Source organism: Myotis myotis, unplaced genomic scaffold, assembly GCF_014108235.1.
Source record: "Myotis myotis isolate mMyoMyo1 unplaced genomic scaffold, mMyoMyo1.p scaffold_m19_p_2, whole genome shotgun sequence".
In the NCBI taxonomy this organism is placed as follows: Eukaryota; Metazoa; Chordata; class Mammalia; order Chiroptera; family Vespertilionidae; genus Myotis; species Myotis myotis.
This window is the reverse complement of record NW_023416324.1, coordinates 13,572,983-13,592,090: the sequence shown is the minus strand read 5'-3', so window position 1 is coordinate 13,592,090 and position 19,108 is coordinate 13,572,983. Positions and strand designations below refer to the sequence as shown.

At 56.7% G+C, this 19,108-nt stretch overlaps 1 protein-coding gene across 1 annotated transcript in view; it reads left to right on the top strand.

Moving 5' to 3' along the window:
• MYOM3 (myomesin 3) overlaps positions 1-19,108 on the top strand; it is a 53,216-nt gene that overhangs the window by 6,784 nt on the left and 27,324 nt on the right. Inside the window, exons 6-16 of the mRNA XM_036351733.1 lie at positions 4,131-4,226; positions 5,998-6,086; positions 7,571-7,615; positions 8,067-8,207; positions 9,566-9,727; positions 10,013-10,154; positions 11,257-11,456; positions 12,064-12,117; positions 12,497-12,624; positions 15,475-15,658; positions 18,015-18,189. Of these exons, the coding sequence (XP_036207626.1) occupies positions 4,131-4,226; positions 5,998-6,086; positions 7,571-7,615; positions 8,067-8,207; positions 9,566-9,727; positions 10,013-10,154; positions 11,257-11,456; positions 12,064-12,117; positions 12,497-12,624; positions 15,475-15,658; positions 18,015-18,189 (1,416 nt within the window). The remainder of the gene's footprint in view (positions 1-4,130; positions 4,227-5,997; positions 6,087-7,570; positions 7,616-8,066; positions 8,208-9,565; positions 9,728-10,012; positions 10,155-11,256; positions 11,457-12,063; positions 12,118-12,496; positions 12,625-15,474; positions 15,659-18,014; positions 18,190-19,108) is intronic.

The window sequence follows — 19,108 nt, the reverse complement described above, 5'->3', positions numbered from 1 at the left end:
CCTGCTGCCTTAGAAAAGCTGCAGCCCTGCCCAACACCCCCGCCCCAAACAGAGCAGCAGTTGTTGGGGAGGCTCAGAAGGGGGTATTCTTAGCTGCCTCCCAGCCAGCCTGGGGCTAGAAGACTGAGCCACCAGGGAGCCAGCACTTGTAAAAATACGATTCTGGTGGCATGAGAAGGCAGCTGCTCCCAGCTGGGGATCTCCAGGATTAGAGGATGATGGCAGGAGGCAGGGAAGGGGGCAGGGAAGCAGGGGAGGAGGCAGGGAGGGCAGGGGCCCTACAAGGAGGAGCTCAGGCCTGGAGTGGAAACCCTACACTCGAGGCCTAGCTCTCTCTCCCTCTACTAACTCACTGTGTGATCTTTGCTACATCTCTTAATCTCTCCAGTCCTGCCTCAGTTTCCTATTCTGTAAAATGGGTTGAAGACCTCCTGTCCAGCTTGCATGTGCTGAGGATCTAATGCCACAACAATGTGGAAGCTCTCAGAACTTGGAAGGTGCTCGAAAAGCAGGAGATGTCATTCCTGGGGGGTGGCAGGTGTCTCCTGAACAAGCTGGTGGAGATGGGAGTGGGCATGGCCCTGTTCGGGGTCTCGGTTCTACGACTGAAGGAGGCGTGTCCTTCACACAGTCCTGAGCCCACTGCTTCCTGAGTTCCCCTGAGTCTAAGGCCCATTATCACTCACACTGGAAGATGAGTAAGGGTTTTCAGCCAATATTTACAAGCATACTCTGTCCCAGGCCCTGACGCGGGCACCGTGGTATAGAAATGACTCAGACACAGCCTCACCTGGGGGAACTCTCAGCCCAGAAGAGAAACGTCGACACACAGAGAAATGAATTCATGAGTGACGTTTGAGCTAAAAGCGTGAAGGTGAAGAGGAGGAAGTGGCTACCTCCACCTGGAGGATCCAGGAAGGCTTCTCGGAGGAGGTGCCACATAAGCCAGATCTAGAGGGTGAACAGACCATGGTCTAGTAGGAGAGAGAAGATAAGCACACAAAAAACGAGGTCACAAAAGAAAAAGCAACATCTAATACTTGAACCCGCTTTGCGTTGACTCAGCACTTTTCTCTCATTTGAGCCTCGAGGCCACCCATGAGGGAGGGACTATTGTCCCCATTTCGTAGATGAAGATATCAAGGCTCAGAGAGGCCGTGTGTCCTAGGATTCAAATTCAGATCTTTTGCCTTCCAGCCCATAGCTCTTTCCATGGCCGAGAGAGTAGGAACGTCATAATTATACTTCTTTTTTTTTTTCTTTAAAGCACACACAGTGCTTTAGAAGTCAGAGAAATAGCGCTTAGGCCAGGAGCACTCAAGAAAGGCATCTTGAGGGTGTTGACACTGGGGCAGGCCATTGCCAGGTGGCATTCATTCAAACAAGTGTGCCAGGCACCATGCAGGGCACTGGAATGCTGTGGGGTCCAAAGCAGTGCCTGCCTGCAAGTTTCTGGCCCCAGAGGAGGACTGCGTCCGACAGCTGGGCTGGGCCAAGTGGGGGTCAGGCCTCAGCTGTCCTGGCCCGGCCACCAGCCCTGCCCTGCCCGCCCTGGCACTGAGGCCCACCTCGAAGACATTCTATGGGAGCCTCTTGACAAGGGGCTCGTTTCTACCCCTGCCAGCACTGTTGCCACAGCAGGGCGACGTTGCCACAACAGCATTCCTTGTTTGTAAGGGGTGGGAGCCAGGCCAGGCCCACCTCCCGCTGCAGGGACTCAGGTGGCATCTGTGGCTCCTGGCTTCGGGGGCTGGTTTTCCATCATCAATCACCTCCCACAGGGCCACACGTCATCCTGGGACTGGCCTCCAGAGCTCTGTCCAGGCCTCAGGAGAGACCCAGCCCCCAGGCCGGGAGGAAGATCCTGGCCCACCAGGCTTGTCAGGAGAGTCCTTCATTCAGCAATTATTGAGCACTTCCTGAATGCAGGGCCAACAACAGGGCAGGGTAGGCAAGGCCCCCGTCCGGCCATGTTAATGCTGCAGAAGCGGGCCCTGGACATGATTCTACCTGATTCCAGAATCAATCTCCTAGGCCGAGCAGCCTTAAAAATTAAAATCTAACACCAAATATGTAAAGAAAAATATAAACTTCGATAACTCTTTTATGTGGCCATCTCTAAGCCAGGCTCTGGGCTGGGCGCCTGCCCTCACTGTCTCATTTAATGCTGTTTTATGATTGGCTGCCACTTGTGATCATCAGCACAGCCCATGCCAACGAGGGCCCACTGTACAGGCAGGAGAAGCCCAGAGAGAGGGCGAGATGAGCACCGCGGTCCCTGGCGGTCCAGGTCATTCCCAGAGCTGGCCAGGCCGAGGTGTCTGGAATGTTCCGATGGGGGGGCAGGGGAGAGGGTGGGGCTGACCTTGGCCCCCAAGCCTGGGAGAGGTGGAGAGACTGGGCACGCAGATGAGGCACCACCTCCCCACAGAAGACCTAGTTGGGTTCCTTTCAGAAGAGGGTGTAGCCTGAGGTTTATGTGGTAGAGCGTGGGCAGGGCACTGTTTGGTTGCCATGGAGACAAACAGGGCAAGGAGTGGGAGAGCCAGGTCCAAGGAAGGCAACGCACTGAGGCCAGGGTGCCCTCTCTCGGCTGAGGCCTGCTGTTAACTGCAATCACCACTGGGGCAGACTGTCCATGCAACAGCCTCATGGTCGCAGAGAGGCCCAGAGAGGGGGACTGACTTGCCCGAGGTCACACAGCAATATGTGTCAAGGCCTCATAACCTTCACAGACTTTCATCTACCAGCCCTGACTCAGGCTCCAGACCTCCCGCAATGGCCTATGGACAGAGGCAAGACCATCACCTCAGAAGGGAAAGCAGGACCCAGTGTGCACAGGAGACAAGCAGCAGCATCCAGGGGCAGAGGGGACCTGCTGGGCCACCCTTAGGAATCACCTGAGTGTTTCAAGCACACCGATGCCCAGGTCCCACCTCCAGAAATTCTATTTTAATTCTGGGATGCAGCCTGGGCATGGAGAGTTTTTTGTTTTGTTTTTAATATATTTTATTGATTTTTTTACAGAGAGGAAGGGAGAGGGACAGAGAGTTAGAAACATCAATGAGAGAGAAACATCGATCAGCTGCCTCCTACACACCCCCAACTGGGGATGTACCCGCAACCAAGGTACATGCCCTTGACCGGAATCGAACCTGGGACCCTTCAGTCCGCAGGCCGACGCTCTATCTGCTGAGCCAAACCGGTCAGGGCAAGTTTTTTAATGGTTTAAATAGATAGTTTATTTTTCTTCCATAAAAGTGTCTGATGTAGACAGGGTGGGGCTGCCGTGGCAACTCGGCTCCCGGGTTACTCAGGGATCAGGCCTGGTCTTCCCTCTGCCAGACGGCAGTCATCCCGGCCACAGTCTGCCTCGGGGTGGAAGGGAGTTGACACAGAAAGGGGCGGGAGCAGCCACATGACACCTGTTTTCCTTTCTGTTGACAAGACTCAGTCGCATGGCTACACCTACCAGAAAAAGAGGCTAGGAAAGATGCTATATAGTTAGAGGCTCAGGGATCATTTCTGTCCCTTTAGAATAAGAGGAGAATGTCTGTAGGAGAATAATTAGTAGTTTCTGATGCAAATTCCCAAATTCTTATGTTTCAAATCTGGGCATGGAGATTTTTAAAGTTGCCTCTAGTGTTTCAAGAGTCAAGATAAAGAGCCGCTGCTCTGAGGGGTCGGCAGGGAGGGAGGGAGGGATGGGGGTTCCTTCCTTGGCCACCCGCCTCAGAGGAGAGAAAATCTAGGGCCTATTCCCTGGAGGTACCCCAATATGGGGAGGAGCAGCTATCCCTAGTTACAGGCCCCCTCTTCTCTGTTCTCTGCCCCCAGTAGAGGAATGCACTCGAGAGCACCTGTAATGTTCAGGGCGCTGGAGAAAAGCTTTCCACATCTTATCCCGTTTAATCAGTGTAACAACCCTTCAAGGTTGGTTGCCTCGCTTACACCCATTTCTCAGATGAGAACAACCGAGGTTCAGATCAATGAAAGTGCTGCCCAGGATCACACAAGTGAGTAAGCAGCACAACGTTGAGGTTGGAACCCAGGTCCGAGAGACTCCAAATCCTTCCCGCTCGCTCGGAACCACACGGCCCGCCGCAGCTCGATGTACTGTGTCTCCACAGGTACAAAAATGACATGCAAATCGATCCCCGCCTCTTCCCGCCTGGAAAGTACCGAATCACCAACAACTACGGGCTGCTGACCCTGGAGATTAGGAGGTGAGACAGAGCCATGAGCCCCAGGCCCCATACCCCTGAAGCAGGATTCCCAACCCTTCCTGGGAGCTGTTTCCTGAGTGCGCAGCATCTTCAGAAGTGTTTGGGGTGCTTGTTAAAACACCAATTCATGGAAGGACCCTCCTCTCACCCCCAGAGATTCAGATGAAGTAGGTGTGGAGTGGGGCCCAGGAATCAGTATGTAACACGCACCCCCGTGGGGTTCAAATGCCTTGGAATACACGAGAAACGTGGGCCAGAGGCTAGTAGCAAGGACTGAATGCTGAGCGAGGCAAGTTGGGAGAGCTCCTTGCTGGGGGAGAGAAACCACAAATCCTTACACACACACACACACACACACACACACACATGCATGCACTCACACACACACACACACACACACACATGCATGCACTCACACACACTCACACACACACGTGCATGCACTCACACACTCACACACACACACGTGCATGCACTCACACACACACACGTGCATGCACTCACACACACACGTGCATGCACTCACACACACACGTGCATGCACTCACACACACAAGTGCCTGGGGAAGCAGTTGGAAGGGAGAGTTAGGCCTTTCGGGAGATGGTGAGTCTAAAGGAAGGTTTTGCAGGAAGAGGCCACGTGGGGGGGGGAAGGCACGTAAGCAGTCCCCAAGTGTTTACTCATGGGCTGCCACGTGTTGATTCCTCCCAGCGCCAAGCCCTGTGCTCGGTGCTGCACAGTCAGGGGCAGCACCCACCACTGTTCTTGCAGGGAAGCCTGTGGCAGGTGAGGAGACAGAGGCTGCGAGAGGTCAGGGTCCTGCACAGCTTTCACAGGGCAGGCCCGGGGTTTTAGCGAGTCCCTCCATCTGGGTTCCTCCCCATACACCAAACCCTCTACTTCAACCAGCTGGGGCTTCAGAGACACGGGTGTGAGCCGGACGCTGATCCTACCCTCCGAAGCAATGGAGGGGCACACGGATCAACACCTGGCCATGCAATGCTACAGAGGGAGGTGTCCCTGGGCTGCGAAGCCAGGGAAGGCAGGCAGGCCTGGGGGTGGGGGTGGGAGGTGCTTGTAGAGGCAGGTGGGACTGGCCCTCAAAACAAGAGGGATTCCTGCCCTGAGCTGCCAGGGGGGGAGAGGGGACACCGAGGGGCCTCTCTGCTGGCTGATGGGTGCCAGATGGGCCACATCCTGCCAACTACTCTGTCACTAGGTGCCTCTGGGATGGAGCTTCGAACATGACAGGGTTGGCCTGGGTGGTGGGGAGACCTGGGCCTGAGATTGAGAACACCTGGGCATCAGGCCCAGTTCTGCCACGGGCTGGCAGCGTGTCTCGGCAAGCCTGTGCCCGGAGCCTGCTCCAGGCCTCTGATCTGCAGGTGTTGATGGGGGAGGCCATGCCTGGGAGAGGGCTTTCCGCCCTAAAGCTGGTTGAATTCCAGTTGCTGTGTGACTCTGGGCTCGGCACCCAACCTCTCTGTTCCTGCTGCGTCAGCAGTAACCATCATCGCTTCAGAGCGCTGTCACCTGAGAGGGGTTAGGTGCTGTCAGCTCCCCAGTTCCCAGAGGTGGACACGGCATGGAGCGGGCAGTGGCCAGCCCACAGGCACACGGCGTTTCAGAGGTGGAGCCGAGCCAGAGCCTGAAGTCTCCCAGCCCCAGGACTCCCCGTTAAGCCCCACCTTTCGCACCCGCAGCTGGGGACTTGAGCTTCCCAGGGAGCCCAGCAGTCTTGGGGGGCACTTCTCCCTCTCTCCCCCTCAGGTGCACCATGGAGGACACAGGCACCTACACGGTGAAGGTGAAGAACGCCCACGGCCAGGCCTCCTCCTTCGCCAAAGTCCTTGTCCGCAGTAAGTCCTCCCGCGCCCACCGGCCAGGCCGGCCCACAGCACACCCAGGATGAGCAGATGAGGACCTGAGTCTGCGGTCAGGCTCCGGGAAGGGCCCCGGCGCAGGGGTGTTCGGCCTGGGATCAGGTGACCAGGGCAGCCAAGGAGATGCTTGCTTCCCTGGGTTCTTTGGAGCAAGTGAGAGTCCCTGCACAACCTAGACAGCCGTCTCCGAAGAGCGCTTGTCCTGTCGGGCTGGGCTTGGGTCCAGGTCCAGCTCAGGGCCTCTGAGGGTGACCTGGCCCCACCTGCCCTGCTGAGAGGTCCTCAGGGGCAAAGGCCAAACCCTACCAACTCCCCCCTGACTCCACTGCCCCATTTGGCTGTGCCCAGAATCAAGCCCAAGGTCAGACTTCAGGCCCCGCCCCCTCGGCCCGCCCATCCTCCCCTCACTTCCTCCAGATCCTGCTTCCCTCTCCGTCAAGGCCAGCAACTTCGGATCCACCAGGCTTCTTCTTGGCCCCCAGACTCCAACCAGGTTCTCACTAAGACCAACCACTGCCTGCCACCCCACCCCGCCCCTGCTCTCACCTCCGTAGCATCTGTGGGGGTCCTCGAGGGAGGCCTTGGGCTAGGAGGCAGGCGCTCTATGTTCTCATCCTGAGTCTTCCACTGACTCTGTGTGACCTCGGGCAGCAGGTCCTGGACCGCTTCCCAGGGACCAATGCCACATGACAGCTTCCGGCTGGTTGGGCGATTATACCTCAGTTTGCTCATCTGTCTGAGAGGGTTATAAGGGCACCAACCCGCAGGCCTAGTGTGGAATTAAGTTAATATGCGGCACATGGTACTTACTATGTGACCAGAAGCGTCCTTACTAGTCTCCGGTGTCTATGCCAATAGCTATTTGGATTTCACCCTTAAGCCCCCTGATGGCTCCTTAGCACTGCCCATCCCCTCACCCCCCACCCCACCCCGAAACCCTGGTCTGACCAGGCTCTACCTCTATGAAGACTATGTGATCCTGGCCGAGAGTCGGGCAAGGGAAGGAAGCCATTTATTTATTTACTTATTTAAAAAGTTTTATTGATTTCAGAGAGGGAGAGAGAGAGAATCATTGACGTTGCCTCCTACTGGGGATGGAGCCCGAAACCCGGGCATGTGCCCTGACCAGGAATTGAACCGTGAGTTCCTGGTTCATAAGTGGACGCTCAACCACTCAGCCAGCCAGCTGGGCAGGAAACCCTTTATTGAGTGCCTCTGGCTGAGGGCTTTGTTCACGTGAATTCACTTGTTCAGAACCCCACCACCACCAGGTCAGAATCGCAGTCCCCATTTTACCGAGGTAGAAACTGAGGCACAGAGGGGTGAAGGAGCTGTCCCAGAGCCCAAGGGGGAGCCCCTCTGTTGAGCAGGACTCAAACCCACACCAAGGGCCATGTTGCCACAATCTAGCAGGAACGTGGGTCTGAACCGCCTCAGACTCCGCGTGCTCTGCTTTTCAGCTTACCTGGGGAAGGATGCTGGTTTCGACTCGGAGATCTTTAAAAGTAAGGAGGCTGGGGGAGGTTCGAGCCTTGGGGGGGAGGGGGTTTGGGACTTCTCGTCAGGCCGCCCACAGCCCCCCTTTAGAATACAGCCGTCCATTGCCCACTAAGGAACGTCCCCATGGGTTTGCCTCTGAGCTGTTAACATTTGCAGGCTGGTTTCTGGGGGTCCCAAGGCAGCTGCTGAGTTGCCCAGTGGCCAAAATGGAGCAAAGGGCAAAGGCAAAAAGACAAATGGACGTGACCTTTGGGCAGTTGCTCTTTCGGCTCATCTGGTCCCACCTAGATCATCTCTCCCCCACCCCAGGACCAGGCCCCCCTCCTCGTTAAAAGCACCTCAAGAACTGTGACTAGAGAGTGGGGACACCCCAGAAGGGTCCTTGCTCCCACCCAAGCCCCAGGCCGGGCTGGCGGCCTCAGGAGACTTCTGTCCTCAATGTCTGGCCCCACCCAGGACTGACGTTCGGCCCCAACGTGGACTTCACCTCGGTGCTGAAACCGGTCTTCGCCCGCGAGAAGGAACCCTTCTCCCTGACCTGCTCATTTTCAGAAGACGTATTAGACTCGGAGCAGAACATTCAGTGGTTCCGAGACGGTAGGACCCCCGTCCCGGGCCCCAGCCTTCGGAGGCAGACGTGGAAGGGGGACTGCAGCCCTGGTTCCATGGCCAACCCTGGGCCCCGAGCATCCGTGTGGCAGGGGGAGGCCCAGGCGTTCAGGGGCCCTCGGCCGGGGAGGAGGGAGGAAGCCACTGCCCGCGGAGAGCCCGCCATGGTCAGGCCCTGGCTCAGCCCTAAGAGTGAGAGATGGCACCCACAGCCCCGGGAAAAGAGGCCAAGGCCAGGGGGCAGGAGGGCACGAGGGGGCTCAGGGCAGCTTGTGACAGTCGTGCAGGGCTTTGCAGAGTCCGGGGGTGGGTGCTGGTGAATAAACACCACCCAGGAGCTGGAAGACCCGGGTGGCACAGGCAAGGCTGCAGAAGGCTGGTCAGATATGGCAGAGAGGTGTCTGGCCTGGGAGGAGGACGGCTGGACCTCCTCCCCACTTGTGACTAGGCCCACAGCCAAAGGACAAGGAATACAGCCGCCCCCACCCCACCCCAGCAGGGCAGCTCTGAGCCGGGCAGGCAGCACCTGCCAGGACAGGGGGGGCGGAGGAGGGGAGGGGCCACAGGGAGCCCCGAGGAACAGCTGCAATAACCAGTGTAGATGTTTTCCCAGCCCGTGGGTCCCCCAGAATAGAGGTGCCGACAGGAGGGAGGGGCCTGGGAGTGGGATAAAGAGCAGGACGGCCCAACAGCGTGGCCTTGGGGCAGGGCCCACGCCCTGAGTCCCAGAGCCCCTTCCTCAGTCCCCATTCCTCTCCCTAAGGTCCCACCCACTGAGTCCCCATTCTCCTCGATGACCCCTACCCTCCAGTGAGCCCTCTACCCTCCTCACTGCCACCCCAGCTCTCTCAATGAGCCCCACCTCTTTTCTGAACCCCCCTCAACAAGCCCTCACTCCCTTCATTCAGTCACTATCCCCCCTCACTGAGCTCCCACCCCTTCCTAGAGCCCCAGCCCCTCCAGTGGGTCCCCGGTCCCCTCACAGAGCCCCTGACCCTCACACAGGCCCCATCTCTTGTTTTCCCTTTCCCACAGAGCCTCCAACTGCTCACTGAGCCACCCACCCAGCCGTTTCCCTAAATCCTCATTCCCCTGGTGGAGGTCCCAAACCCCTTCCCTGGGCCCTGCCCCACCCCCAAGCCTTCTGGAGAGCTCAGTGGCCACCTTAGCAAAGCCCTGGAGGCCACCTCCCCCTCCCTGACTCCCCAGTTGAGCCTCAGGCTATCACCACGCCAGCCCCACCTCTGCCTGGACCCCCCCCCCCCCGCCCCCCACAGGGCATCTGCAGGTTCCCAGGTGAGGCCGCGATCCCCCATGAGCTCACACGGGACCCCTCTCCTCATCAGGGAGGCGGATGAGGTCCTCAGGACGCCGGCAGACCCTCTATGCAGACCGCCAGGCGTCCCTGCAGGTGTCCTGCGCCTACAAGGAGGACGAGGGGCTCTACACAATCCAGGTGCCTTCGCCCCTGGGGCCCCGGGAGCAGAGCACCTACGTGTTTGTGAGAGGTGAGTGGGGGCGGGGCAGAGGGACCGCTGAAGCCCAGAGACCAATTGTCCACATGGAGGTGTAGAGTGGCCCCCAGTAGTCCCCCCACCCAGATGCTGTGGTTTGAGAGGAGGACGCTATTATTCGGGTCCTGGTCTTCAAGATCAGCTCTGAGCCCCTGGACGGGGAATGGAAGAGGATGTTGGGCGGGCATGGGAGGGAGCCGCTGCCCAGTGGACATGGACTGGAAGAGCCTCCCCCTCCCCTCTCTCCCCATCCGCCCTCTCACCCCACCCGTGTTTCAGATGCTGCAGCAGAGAACATGGGGGCCCCGGGCTCCCCCCTGAACGTCCTATGCCTGGATGTGAACAGAGACTGCCTCATCCTGACCTGGACCCCGCCCAGTGACACTCGGGGCAGCCCCATCACCGGCTACTCCATTGAGCAGTGAGTCAGCCGCCTGAGTGGAGAGTCCCTGGCGGGGAGGGTCGCCCTCTGCCTGGTGGTGAGGACAAGAATGGGGCCACAGGAGAGGGAGCCCCATGCCTAGTCTCCGAATAGGGCAGAAGGTCGACTGTGCTGCTCACTTTAGGGGCAATAAAAGGGTGTTCAGTGAAACTCCACCCTGGAGTCAGCCGCTGGCCTCTGGATTGTTTACAGTAAGGGGGTGGGGGTGAGGAAAGTGGGGGAGGGGGGGTACATTAAGTGCCTGAAACCCGACACATGTGCCCTTGTTGACTGTTTCCCTTCCTGAGTGACAGACAGAGTGGCTGTGACCCCAGAGGGAGGGGCACACCAGGCAGGGGAGGCCCCGGGACACCTGCCTCCTTAGCGCCACCAGCTCTGAGGCCCAAGCCTGACACAACACGCAGTCCTGTCACTGACGGGCTCGAGAACCGTGTACCTGGGGCTTCGCACCTGATCACTGCGTCCTTCCAACCTCCCCATCTAAGGGGCAGGGGGCTCCTGGGTGCCCCGGTCTACAGATAAGGAAACAGATACATGGGGCGATGACATTGCCCGAAGTCACATTGCTCATTAGCGTGGAGTCAGGTGACCACTGCCCCATCCCACCCATAATGTTGCTGTGAAATGGCCTGAGGGCACGGTGCCCAGCTCTGAGGGTCAATCTGGACCACACGCGACTTCGGGCACGGACAGCCCTCGGGTGAAAGCCTAACTCCGCCACTCACGCGCTGTGGGCCTTGGGCAAGTCCTCTCCCTCTCTGAGCTGTGCATCCCTGGCTGTAGAGCGACAGTCATCACACCTGACTCTCGGACTGTTGGGATTCAATGAGCTGATGGGTGTGGAGGGCACAGCACGGCTCAGGCACCTGGGGCAGCTCCATGAACGGCATGGAAAGTTCCATCACGGGAGGTGAAGGATGACCCCCACCTCCTGGGGGCCCGAGGTTGGAGCCAGGCGTTTGAATGGGGAGCAGGACTTAAATTCGCAGGCAGCCTCGGACAGGGAGATGGCCCTGGTAGAGGCTCACACAGGGAAGGCGTGAGTCACAGGCAGGGGCTGAAGCTGGCGTCTCCCCGACAGGTGCCAGGGCGAGTCTGGGCAATGGGTGCCCTGCCATGAGGCCCCCGGCGGGACCTGTCGGTGCCCAATCCAAGGTCTCCTCAAAGGCCAGAGCTATCGGTTCCGGGTGAGAGCCGTCAGCAAGGCGGGCAGCAGCCTCCCCTCCAAGGCCTCAGAACCGGTTGTCATGGGCGACCCCGACGAAGCTCAGAGGAAGACAGGTGGGTGACTGACTCACCCAGGAAAATGCATAGCCCATTCCAAACCCTATTCCAAGGGCGAGCCCAGCCCAGCCCTCAGGGACTCTAATCCAATGGAGGAGACAGGGCCTCAAGAGCCTCTAGTCGGTTGGAAGAAACACAGTGTGTCCTTAGGAACCCCCGGCCTGAGGGGAGGGCACAGGTGGTCTGATGGAGGAAGCACAAACCCGTCCACAGGAGATGCTAAGCTGGGGGAGGACCACAGCACCGCTACAGATGCTCTCGATCTGAAGGAGGAAACAGCCCTGCCTCGGGGCCCCGGGGGAAGGGAGGGGACACAGAAGGTCTCTGACCCCAGGCACATCACGCCTCCTCTCGGTCCTCGTTTTCCTGAGAGGACAGAGCATCCCTTAAGCTCTAGAGCAGCAGTGCTCCACTTTGGACCCCTGGGAATACTGGGGCCCAGAGAGGACCTCCCTGAGGTCACACAATGAAAGGCCATGGCCAGGAACAGGGGGAGGAATCGGCACCCCTGAGCAGGGCAGGTCCTGCCCAGACCCTCCTGACCCAGCCCCCACATACCCTGCACCCCTACTTCTCCCCCAACTTGCTCCATTCTCCATCCTAGAGATCCCCTTTGACCTGGGGAACAAGATCGTGATCAGCACAGATGATTTGGAAGGTACGTGGGAACCTCCTGATCCTTTGCCTCAAGACTCCAGCCCCCTTTATGGTTCTGGAAACTGGTCCATGAACCGGCAGAGAGACGGAAGCTGTCCCTGGAGGGTGGGGGGTGTGAGGGAGGGTTTTAGTTGGAAGAGCCAGAGTTCTCAGGTGAGGGTGGCCCGTCTGGCTGTGCCCCTCATGGACGGGGTGGAGAGTCCTAGGCAGGACATCGGGAAGCCCACCTTCTGGCCCCAGCTCTGCCGGCCTTGCTGGGTGACCAGGAGCAAGTTCCTGCCCCTTTCTGGGCCCCAGTTTCCTCCTCTACGAAATGAGGGGCTGAGTTTAGGGGTCTCTAAGGGCCCACTCATCTCTGCCCTGGATGACTCTGATTCTAGGCTTTGTGACCATTCCCTCGCCTCCAACCAATGTCCATGCCAGCGAGATCCGTGAGGCCTACGCGGTCCTGGGCTGGGAGGAGCCGAGACCCCGGGGCAGAGCTCCGCTGACATACTCCCTGGAGAAGGTAGGAGACCCCAAGACCTGAGAAATAGACTTGCTGTGGGAGCAGGTTGTGGGGAGTCAGGGAAGTGCCGAGAGCCCCTGGAAGGCCGTGTCCCCTGGGGAGGCCTTCAGAGCAGGGAATAGCGGTCCCTGAGCTGGCCCTTCACAGGAGCAGGCAGGCAAAGGGCCCTTTGGGGTTTCCTCCAGCCCTAGAGGCAGTTTCTGATGGCGGTGCCTGAGGCTATTCATAGAAACACTCAAAATTAAGAGACACAGACAATACAACAGTAAGATCCCCGCCCCCAGTCTGGCTGGCATCGGGCCATGCATCAGGCCACACAACTCCTCTTGGCCAGAGCCATGACGGGAGGGAAGCCAGGCAGCCCGCGCCAGCCGGGGTCATGGCGGCGGCACTCACAGGGCACGGGGCGGGGGTGTAGAGGAGGCCGTTCTCACCGGGGCAGGGTGGGAGCAGGTGTCTGGGAGGGGGCAGCTTTGTGGAGTGGATGTCACAGTGGAGAAGGACAGTGTGGCGACAGATCATTCCAATCTGATTTGTGCTGCGTGAGCCCGTTTCCTAACTTCTCTGAACCTCATTTCCTAAGGCATAGACTGACATCCTCCCCCGTGAGGGTGAAATAAGACGCAGCACTCAGCCCAGGCCAGCAGCCATGGGCCTGTGAACACTTCCCGAGGAGATGTTCTAGAGTCTAGAGACCCTGGCGCATAGTAGGCGGACAGTACAGGATTAGTGGATCAATGAGTAAAAGGTTCCAGCGAGGCGTCTCTGCCTCTGGTTGCCCAAATGGGCCTCTCTTCACACACTCACGGGTGATCTATTTCTCCGACATAGGAAAGCTATTCCAAGAACTGAGGATTTGTTTTGCGAGGCTGTGGAGTCTGTCCAATGCAGCGGTTCTTAACCTGTGGGTTGCGACCCCTTTGGGGGTCGAACGACCCTTTACAGGGGTCGCCTAAGACCATCGGAAAACACATATATAATTACATATTGTTTTTGTGACTAATCACTATGCTTTAATTATGTTCAATTTGTAACAATGAAATTGGGGGTCCCCACAACATGAGGAACTGTATTAAAGGGTCACGGCATTAGGAAGGTTGAGAACCACTGGTGGTTAGACCATGGAGTCAGACTGCCTGGGTTCAAATCCTATCTCTGCTACTTACCTAGTTGTGTGACCTTGGGCAGGTTATTTAGTCTCCCTGTGCCTCAGTTTCTCTCCTATATAATAGAGATAATCATTGTACACACTTTATAGGGTCAATATGAGGATCAAGTTAATTAAAGCCTGTAAGCCTTAAAACAGAATACGGCGCACCAGTGTTCAGAAACGTTCACTGGTTTTCTGGCGATTTCTTGCCTCACTGGGCTCTAGGACACCAGCAACTGGGTGGGCCTTGGGGTGGAGGTGGTGGGGGAGCACAAGGAAGGCAGGGTCAGGGGTCCCCTGGTGCTTCTCAGCTTTAAGTCTCATACCCAGACTCAGCAGAGTGGCCTCTGGGTGCCTCACCAGCCTGCATCCCCCTCAGCTCTTCACCCTCTATCTGCCCAGAGACGCAGAATTTATGGCTGCCTTTGGGGTCCCTGGCACTGTGGAGAGTGAGCAGGTTTGGGGGCGCTCACGCCTGAGCTTAAATACTAAATACACAAGCTATTAGATGCATGACTTTCTCCCCAGTTACCAAAACTCCCTGAACCTGTGTTTCCCATCAGCGGGGAAATTAACACCTACCATCCATTTATTCATTTAGTATTTATCCCACAAACATAGATGGAGCACTTCCCATGTGCCGGTACTGTCATTGGCCCCAGGTACAGACAAAACCCTGCCTCTGAAGCTGGCATTCAAGTAGGGAGTGGAGACGCATGATAAACAAGACAGATGAGTAACATATTTAGCACATTAGCTAGTGGTAGCCCTGAGGAGGAAGACATAAGGCAGGGGGGGGGGGGGGCTGCTGACATAGGTGGAAGGGCTGGGGAGTCCTCCCCAGGACGGTGAGTGCTGAATAAAGGCCTAAAGGAGATGAGGAGCCAGCCAAGAGATTTCTGAGGGAAGAACATTGGGGGGCAGCGGGGGGGGGGGGGGGGGAGAGGAGGGGGCGTGTAGAGACCAGCAAGTGCAAAGGCCCCGAGGCAGGGGTTGGGCCTGGCACAATCAAGGAGCAGCAGGGGGCACAGAGCCATGGTGGGTGGACGAAGGGAGCATGACATGCGGCCAGACAGGTGGCCAGGGCCAGACCCTAGAGAAGCTTTCGCTCTAAGAGAGATGTGGGGCTGGGGAGGGTTCTGAGCAGATCAGCACACCACCTGACACATGTTGTAAAAGAAGCCCTCAGACCATCATTTGGAGAGAAAAAGGCTGAAGGGAATTAAAGGTATAAACAGGCAGACCAGCTAGGAGGCCATTAAAATAACTCAGATCTGAGAGACAATGGTGGCTTGGATCAAGGTTGTGGCAGGGGACCTGCGGGTGGTAAGTCATAGTTGGAGTCTGGATACATTTTGAAGGTAGAGCCGACTGCATTTGGGGATGGAGCATATTTGGGGGGTGCGGGAAAGAGGGCAGGAGTCCTGGACCGCTCCAAAGGTTTGGGCCTGAGCAAAACCTAACTCATGTGGGCAGCTTCGGTTTGGGGCACGCCCCAGGGTCGAGTTCTGGACATGTTGCAGGTGAGATGCTCAGTGGGCATCCAGGTAGAGATGGCGAGGAGGCAGGTGGATCCAGAGCTCAGCGTTCAGGGGCAGCCTTGGCCGGGACGAACGTTAGTGAGAGCATGTGTGGGAAGTGGGCAGCACAGAGCAGCTCCGGCAACTGCTTAACCAACGCGAGTTTCTCTCCTTTGTCAGTCGGTCATAGGTAGTGGCACCTGGGAGGCCATCAGCACAGAAACTCCTGTGAAATCCCCGAGATTCGCACTGTTGGACCTGGAGAAAGGGAAGTCGTATGTCTTCAGGGTGCGAGCGATGAACCAGTATGGCATAAGCGACCCCTCGGAGCCCAGCGAGCCCATCGCCTTGCAGGGAAAGCCAGGTACCTGTGTGGTGCAGAGGATGGGTGGGGGCGGGGCAGGCTGGGCCCGGGCATTGGGCTGTCAGCATTCAGGGCTGTGACCCCAGGCCACAGGGCCAGGGCCAGGCCCATTTCCCTGTCTCTGACCGCCTCTGCCTCCACGGAGCTGAAAAGCAGCATGACCTCAGCCTGGGAAATGTCAGGACATCAGCAATCACATTTCTCTGGGCAGAGGGCTCATGGACATACAGGCTTTTCTTTCCAAACCACAGTTCACAGTTTGCAGCATCCAGCTGGGTCCAGCACAGGTGCTGAGTGTGACCAAGTGGGCCCTTAGTTCTAAAGGTCTCCAACCAGCACCCACTCCTGCCTCCTGAGCAGGCCTCCTGGTGGGGGCTCAGCTGTCCCACTCGAGCCCTGGCTCACCTGCTAGGGAGCTCTCATCTTCAGCACGGCATGCGCCTGGGCACGTCATCTCAGAGCTACAGACCTGGTGTCCTCACCTGCCAAATGAGTGTACATCTATAATAATAAAAGCATAATATGCTAATTAGGCCAGACATCCTTCCAGGCGTCCTTCCAGACAACCTTCTGGATGAAGCTGGGACTGCAAGGGAAGCCCAGGTCCCGGATCCTGGGTGCCGGAGGGAAGCCGGTGCCAGCAGCCAGGGGAAGGAAAGCCTACTCTTGCATGAATTTCATGCATCAGGCCTCTAATATTTACAATAAATGTGAATGGGTTGGTGGGCCAGTAGAGTTTTTCTTTCATTCTGGTCCAGCGAAGGTTTAGGCCTGATTTGGGCCCTGGCCAGTGAGTGGCCAGAGAGACAGTGTGGGCTGTCTCTGGACCACTAGCCAGAGGGCAAGGTTCCAGCACAGTTCAAAAAAAGGAAGGGAAAGGAAAAGGTGGGGGAGGAGAGAAGGAAAAAGAAAAGCTATTGACTTGTATTCCAGACGTAAAATTATGTTAAAATGGGAAAGTACCCCCCAAAAGCAAAAGAGTGAGAAAGGAAGGAAGGGAAAGAGGAATAAATTGAGAAACTGATAAACAGAAAGAAAAGAGTACTCCCCCACCATGATTCCACTGCCCAGTATCTGGATGCCTGGGTTTCTGGCCCTCTGACCACACACAAATCAATGCATCTTTTTCAAAGTCTGATCAAACCATAGTAGAGTTTTGCATTCTGCTTTTTAAAGTAAACATTATGTTGCAAACATTTCCTCGGGTCATGAAATCCTCCTTGAGGTCCTGATTTTAATGTCTGAGGACTACTCGATGCCATGGAACCCTCGGCTCAAGGATAGAATCAGGTCTCTTGTGCACATGAGGCCCCTGAGTGGCCTCCTTCCAGCCTCTCCCCTCCATCCAGTCTTTATCCGCTGCCACACTGTCTTCAGCCCGAGAGGCTGAAGTTGTTGACAGGACCTTCCTGTGCCCAGGACCTCAAGCCCATCTCTCAGTACATCCCCTGTGCCAAGTGCAGAGCCTGGCTCAGCATAGGCACATGCTGAAAACTGGATTTATGTTGGATGGATGCTGAGTTCAGCCTTTTCCTGTTGACTTTGTGGCACCACCAGAACACAAGGGAAAGTGTCCGGGGAGAATGGAAGATGAGCTCTAGAACTCAGGGGAGAGGGCAGGGCTGGAGTTAAAGCCTGGGGAGTCACCTGCAGAGAGGTGAGGGTTGAAGGCATAGGAATAGATGAGAGGAGAGAAGAAAAATAGAGCAAGTCAAGGAACAGAAGTTGGAGGAGTCCCACATTTGGGGAGAAAAAAGATGGGGATCCCCAAAAGATATATAAGGAGTTTGAGAAGTAGAAAGAGAAGGAAGCTCCTGCACCAGCCATATTCACTCATCCGTTCACCTATGCATTCATCCATCCATTTGTCTATTCATCCATCCCCTATCCATCCATCCATCCATTTTTCCATCCATCCACCCTTCCATTTGTTCATCTGTTCATCTATCCATCTATCCATCCATCCATCCATCTGTCCATTTAACAAATCAGGGCAGTCCGTACTTCAAGGAGCATAGTCTCAGGGAGCCATGAAAGTCAATAGAGAAATTTCAAGGAAAGAAAGTCAAGTTTTCTAGCAATTGAAGATAAACACTGAGGAAAACTGCAGACCTGGTGACTTCTAAGTGAGGAAGATTGTAAGGATTGTTGGCTGGAGCCCTAGTGAGGAAGTGGAGATGTTTGGAGGTAAGAAGAAAGAGGACTTTGGGAATACATGAGTCTGGGGCACGCCTCTGGGACAAGGAAAGAGCTGCCCAGAGCCCTGGGGCACATTGGAACCCACAGTCCACCACTCCCCGTCGTGTTAGTACCATGTAACTCAGCATCCTTACTCAGTCCATGTTTCTGTCTTTAGCGACCCTGCCTCCTCCAGCTCAAGTTCAAGCTCTCCGTGACACGCAGACCTCTGTCTCCCTGACCTGGGATCCCGTGAAAGAAAGCCCAGAGCTCCTGGGGTATTACATCTACTCCCGGGAGGCAGGATCGTCCGAGTGGCAAACAGTTAACAACAAACCCATCCAGGGCGACAAGTGAGTTTGCCACACCCCTTCCTGCACCAGGGCGCCCTCCAAGGAGGCGCCATAAGGACAATGAAGCCCATTTCACAACACGGTACTGGGTGCTGGGCACTGTTCTGAGCTCTTTTCAGATATTAGGTCATTTAGTCCTAACTGCAGTCCTATAATCCTAGGACTATTATCTTTATTATCACTGGACAGGTGAAGAGACTGAGGCACCGGCTGGTCCAGTGACTTGCCAGAATTCCCTTATCTGGCAAATGGAGGAACTAGGCCTTGACCCAGATGGCCTCTTCTTCAGCAAACACACGAGGAAGGCTTCCTCTTTGCAGACAGAGGTGACTCATTAGGTCTCATCCTTCCAGGAGCTTAGAGGTACAGAGAGCAGAGGGTGCAGGGCAGCCAGTGGCTCCAGGACCAGGGAGGCCTGGGTTCAGACCCCATCCCTCACTTGCCTGGTCAGGGACTGGTCCTCTCTCAGCCTCAGCTCAGACTCAGTCCTCTTGCCTTTCCAGCTCCCACTCCCCTCCGAGGCCCCGCCTCTCTCGGAGGCTGGTCCTGCAGGCTCCGTGAGCCTTGAGGCTTCTGGGCTCATGCCTTTGCTCAGTTTAGAGGCTCTGTGGGGTACGGGCTCAGGTGGTGACCTGGGCAGGCCCTGAGCACCCCTGGCTGTGCTCCTCTCACCTGGGCCCCAGACCCCGAGATCATCTTACCCTGAAAAAGCGACAGGAGCTTGACCCTCTGGTCTCCGGCACCTCCCAGTCCGCTGCGGGGGCCACTCATGATTGGTTACTGCTGAAGTTCCAAATTGGAGGAAAACTGGATGTTTGACAAATTAGCTCTGGGTCCAAGTTATTCCTAGAATAGCACCTCTCCCCCCACTTGCATTGAGTGTATTTTCCTGAGGAGGGACAGGGGCTGAAGGGGAGTC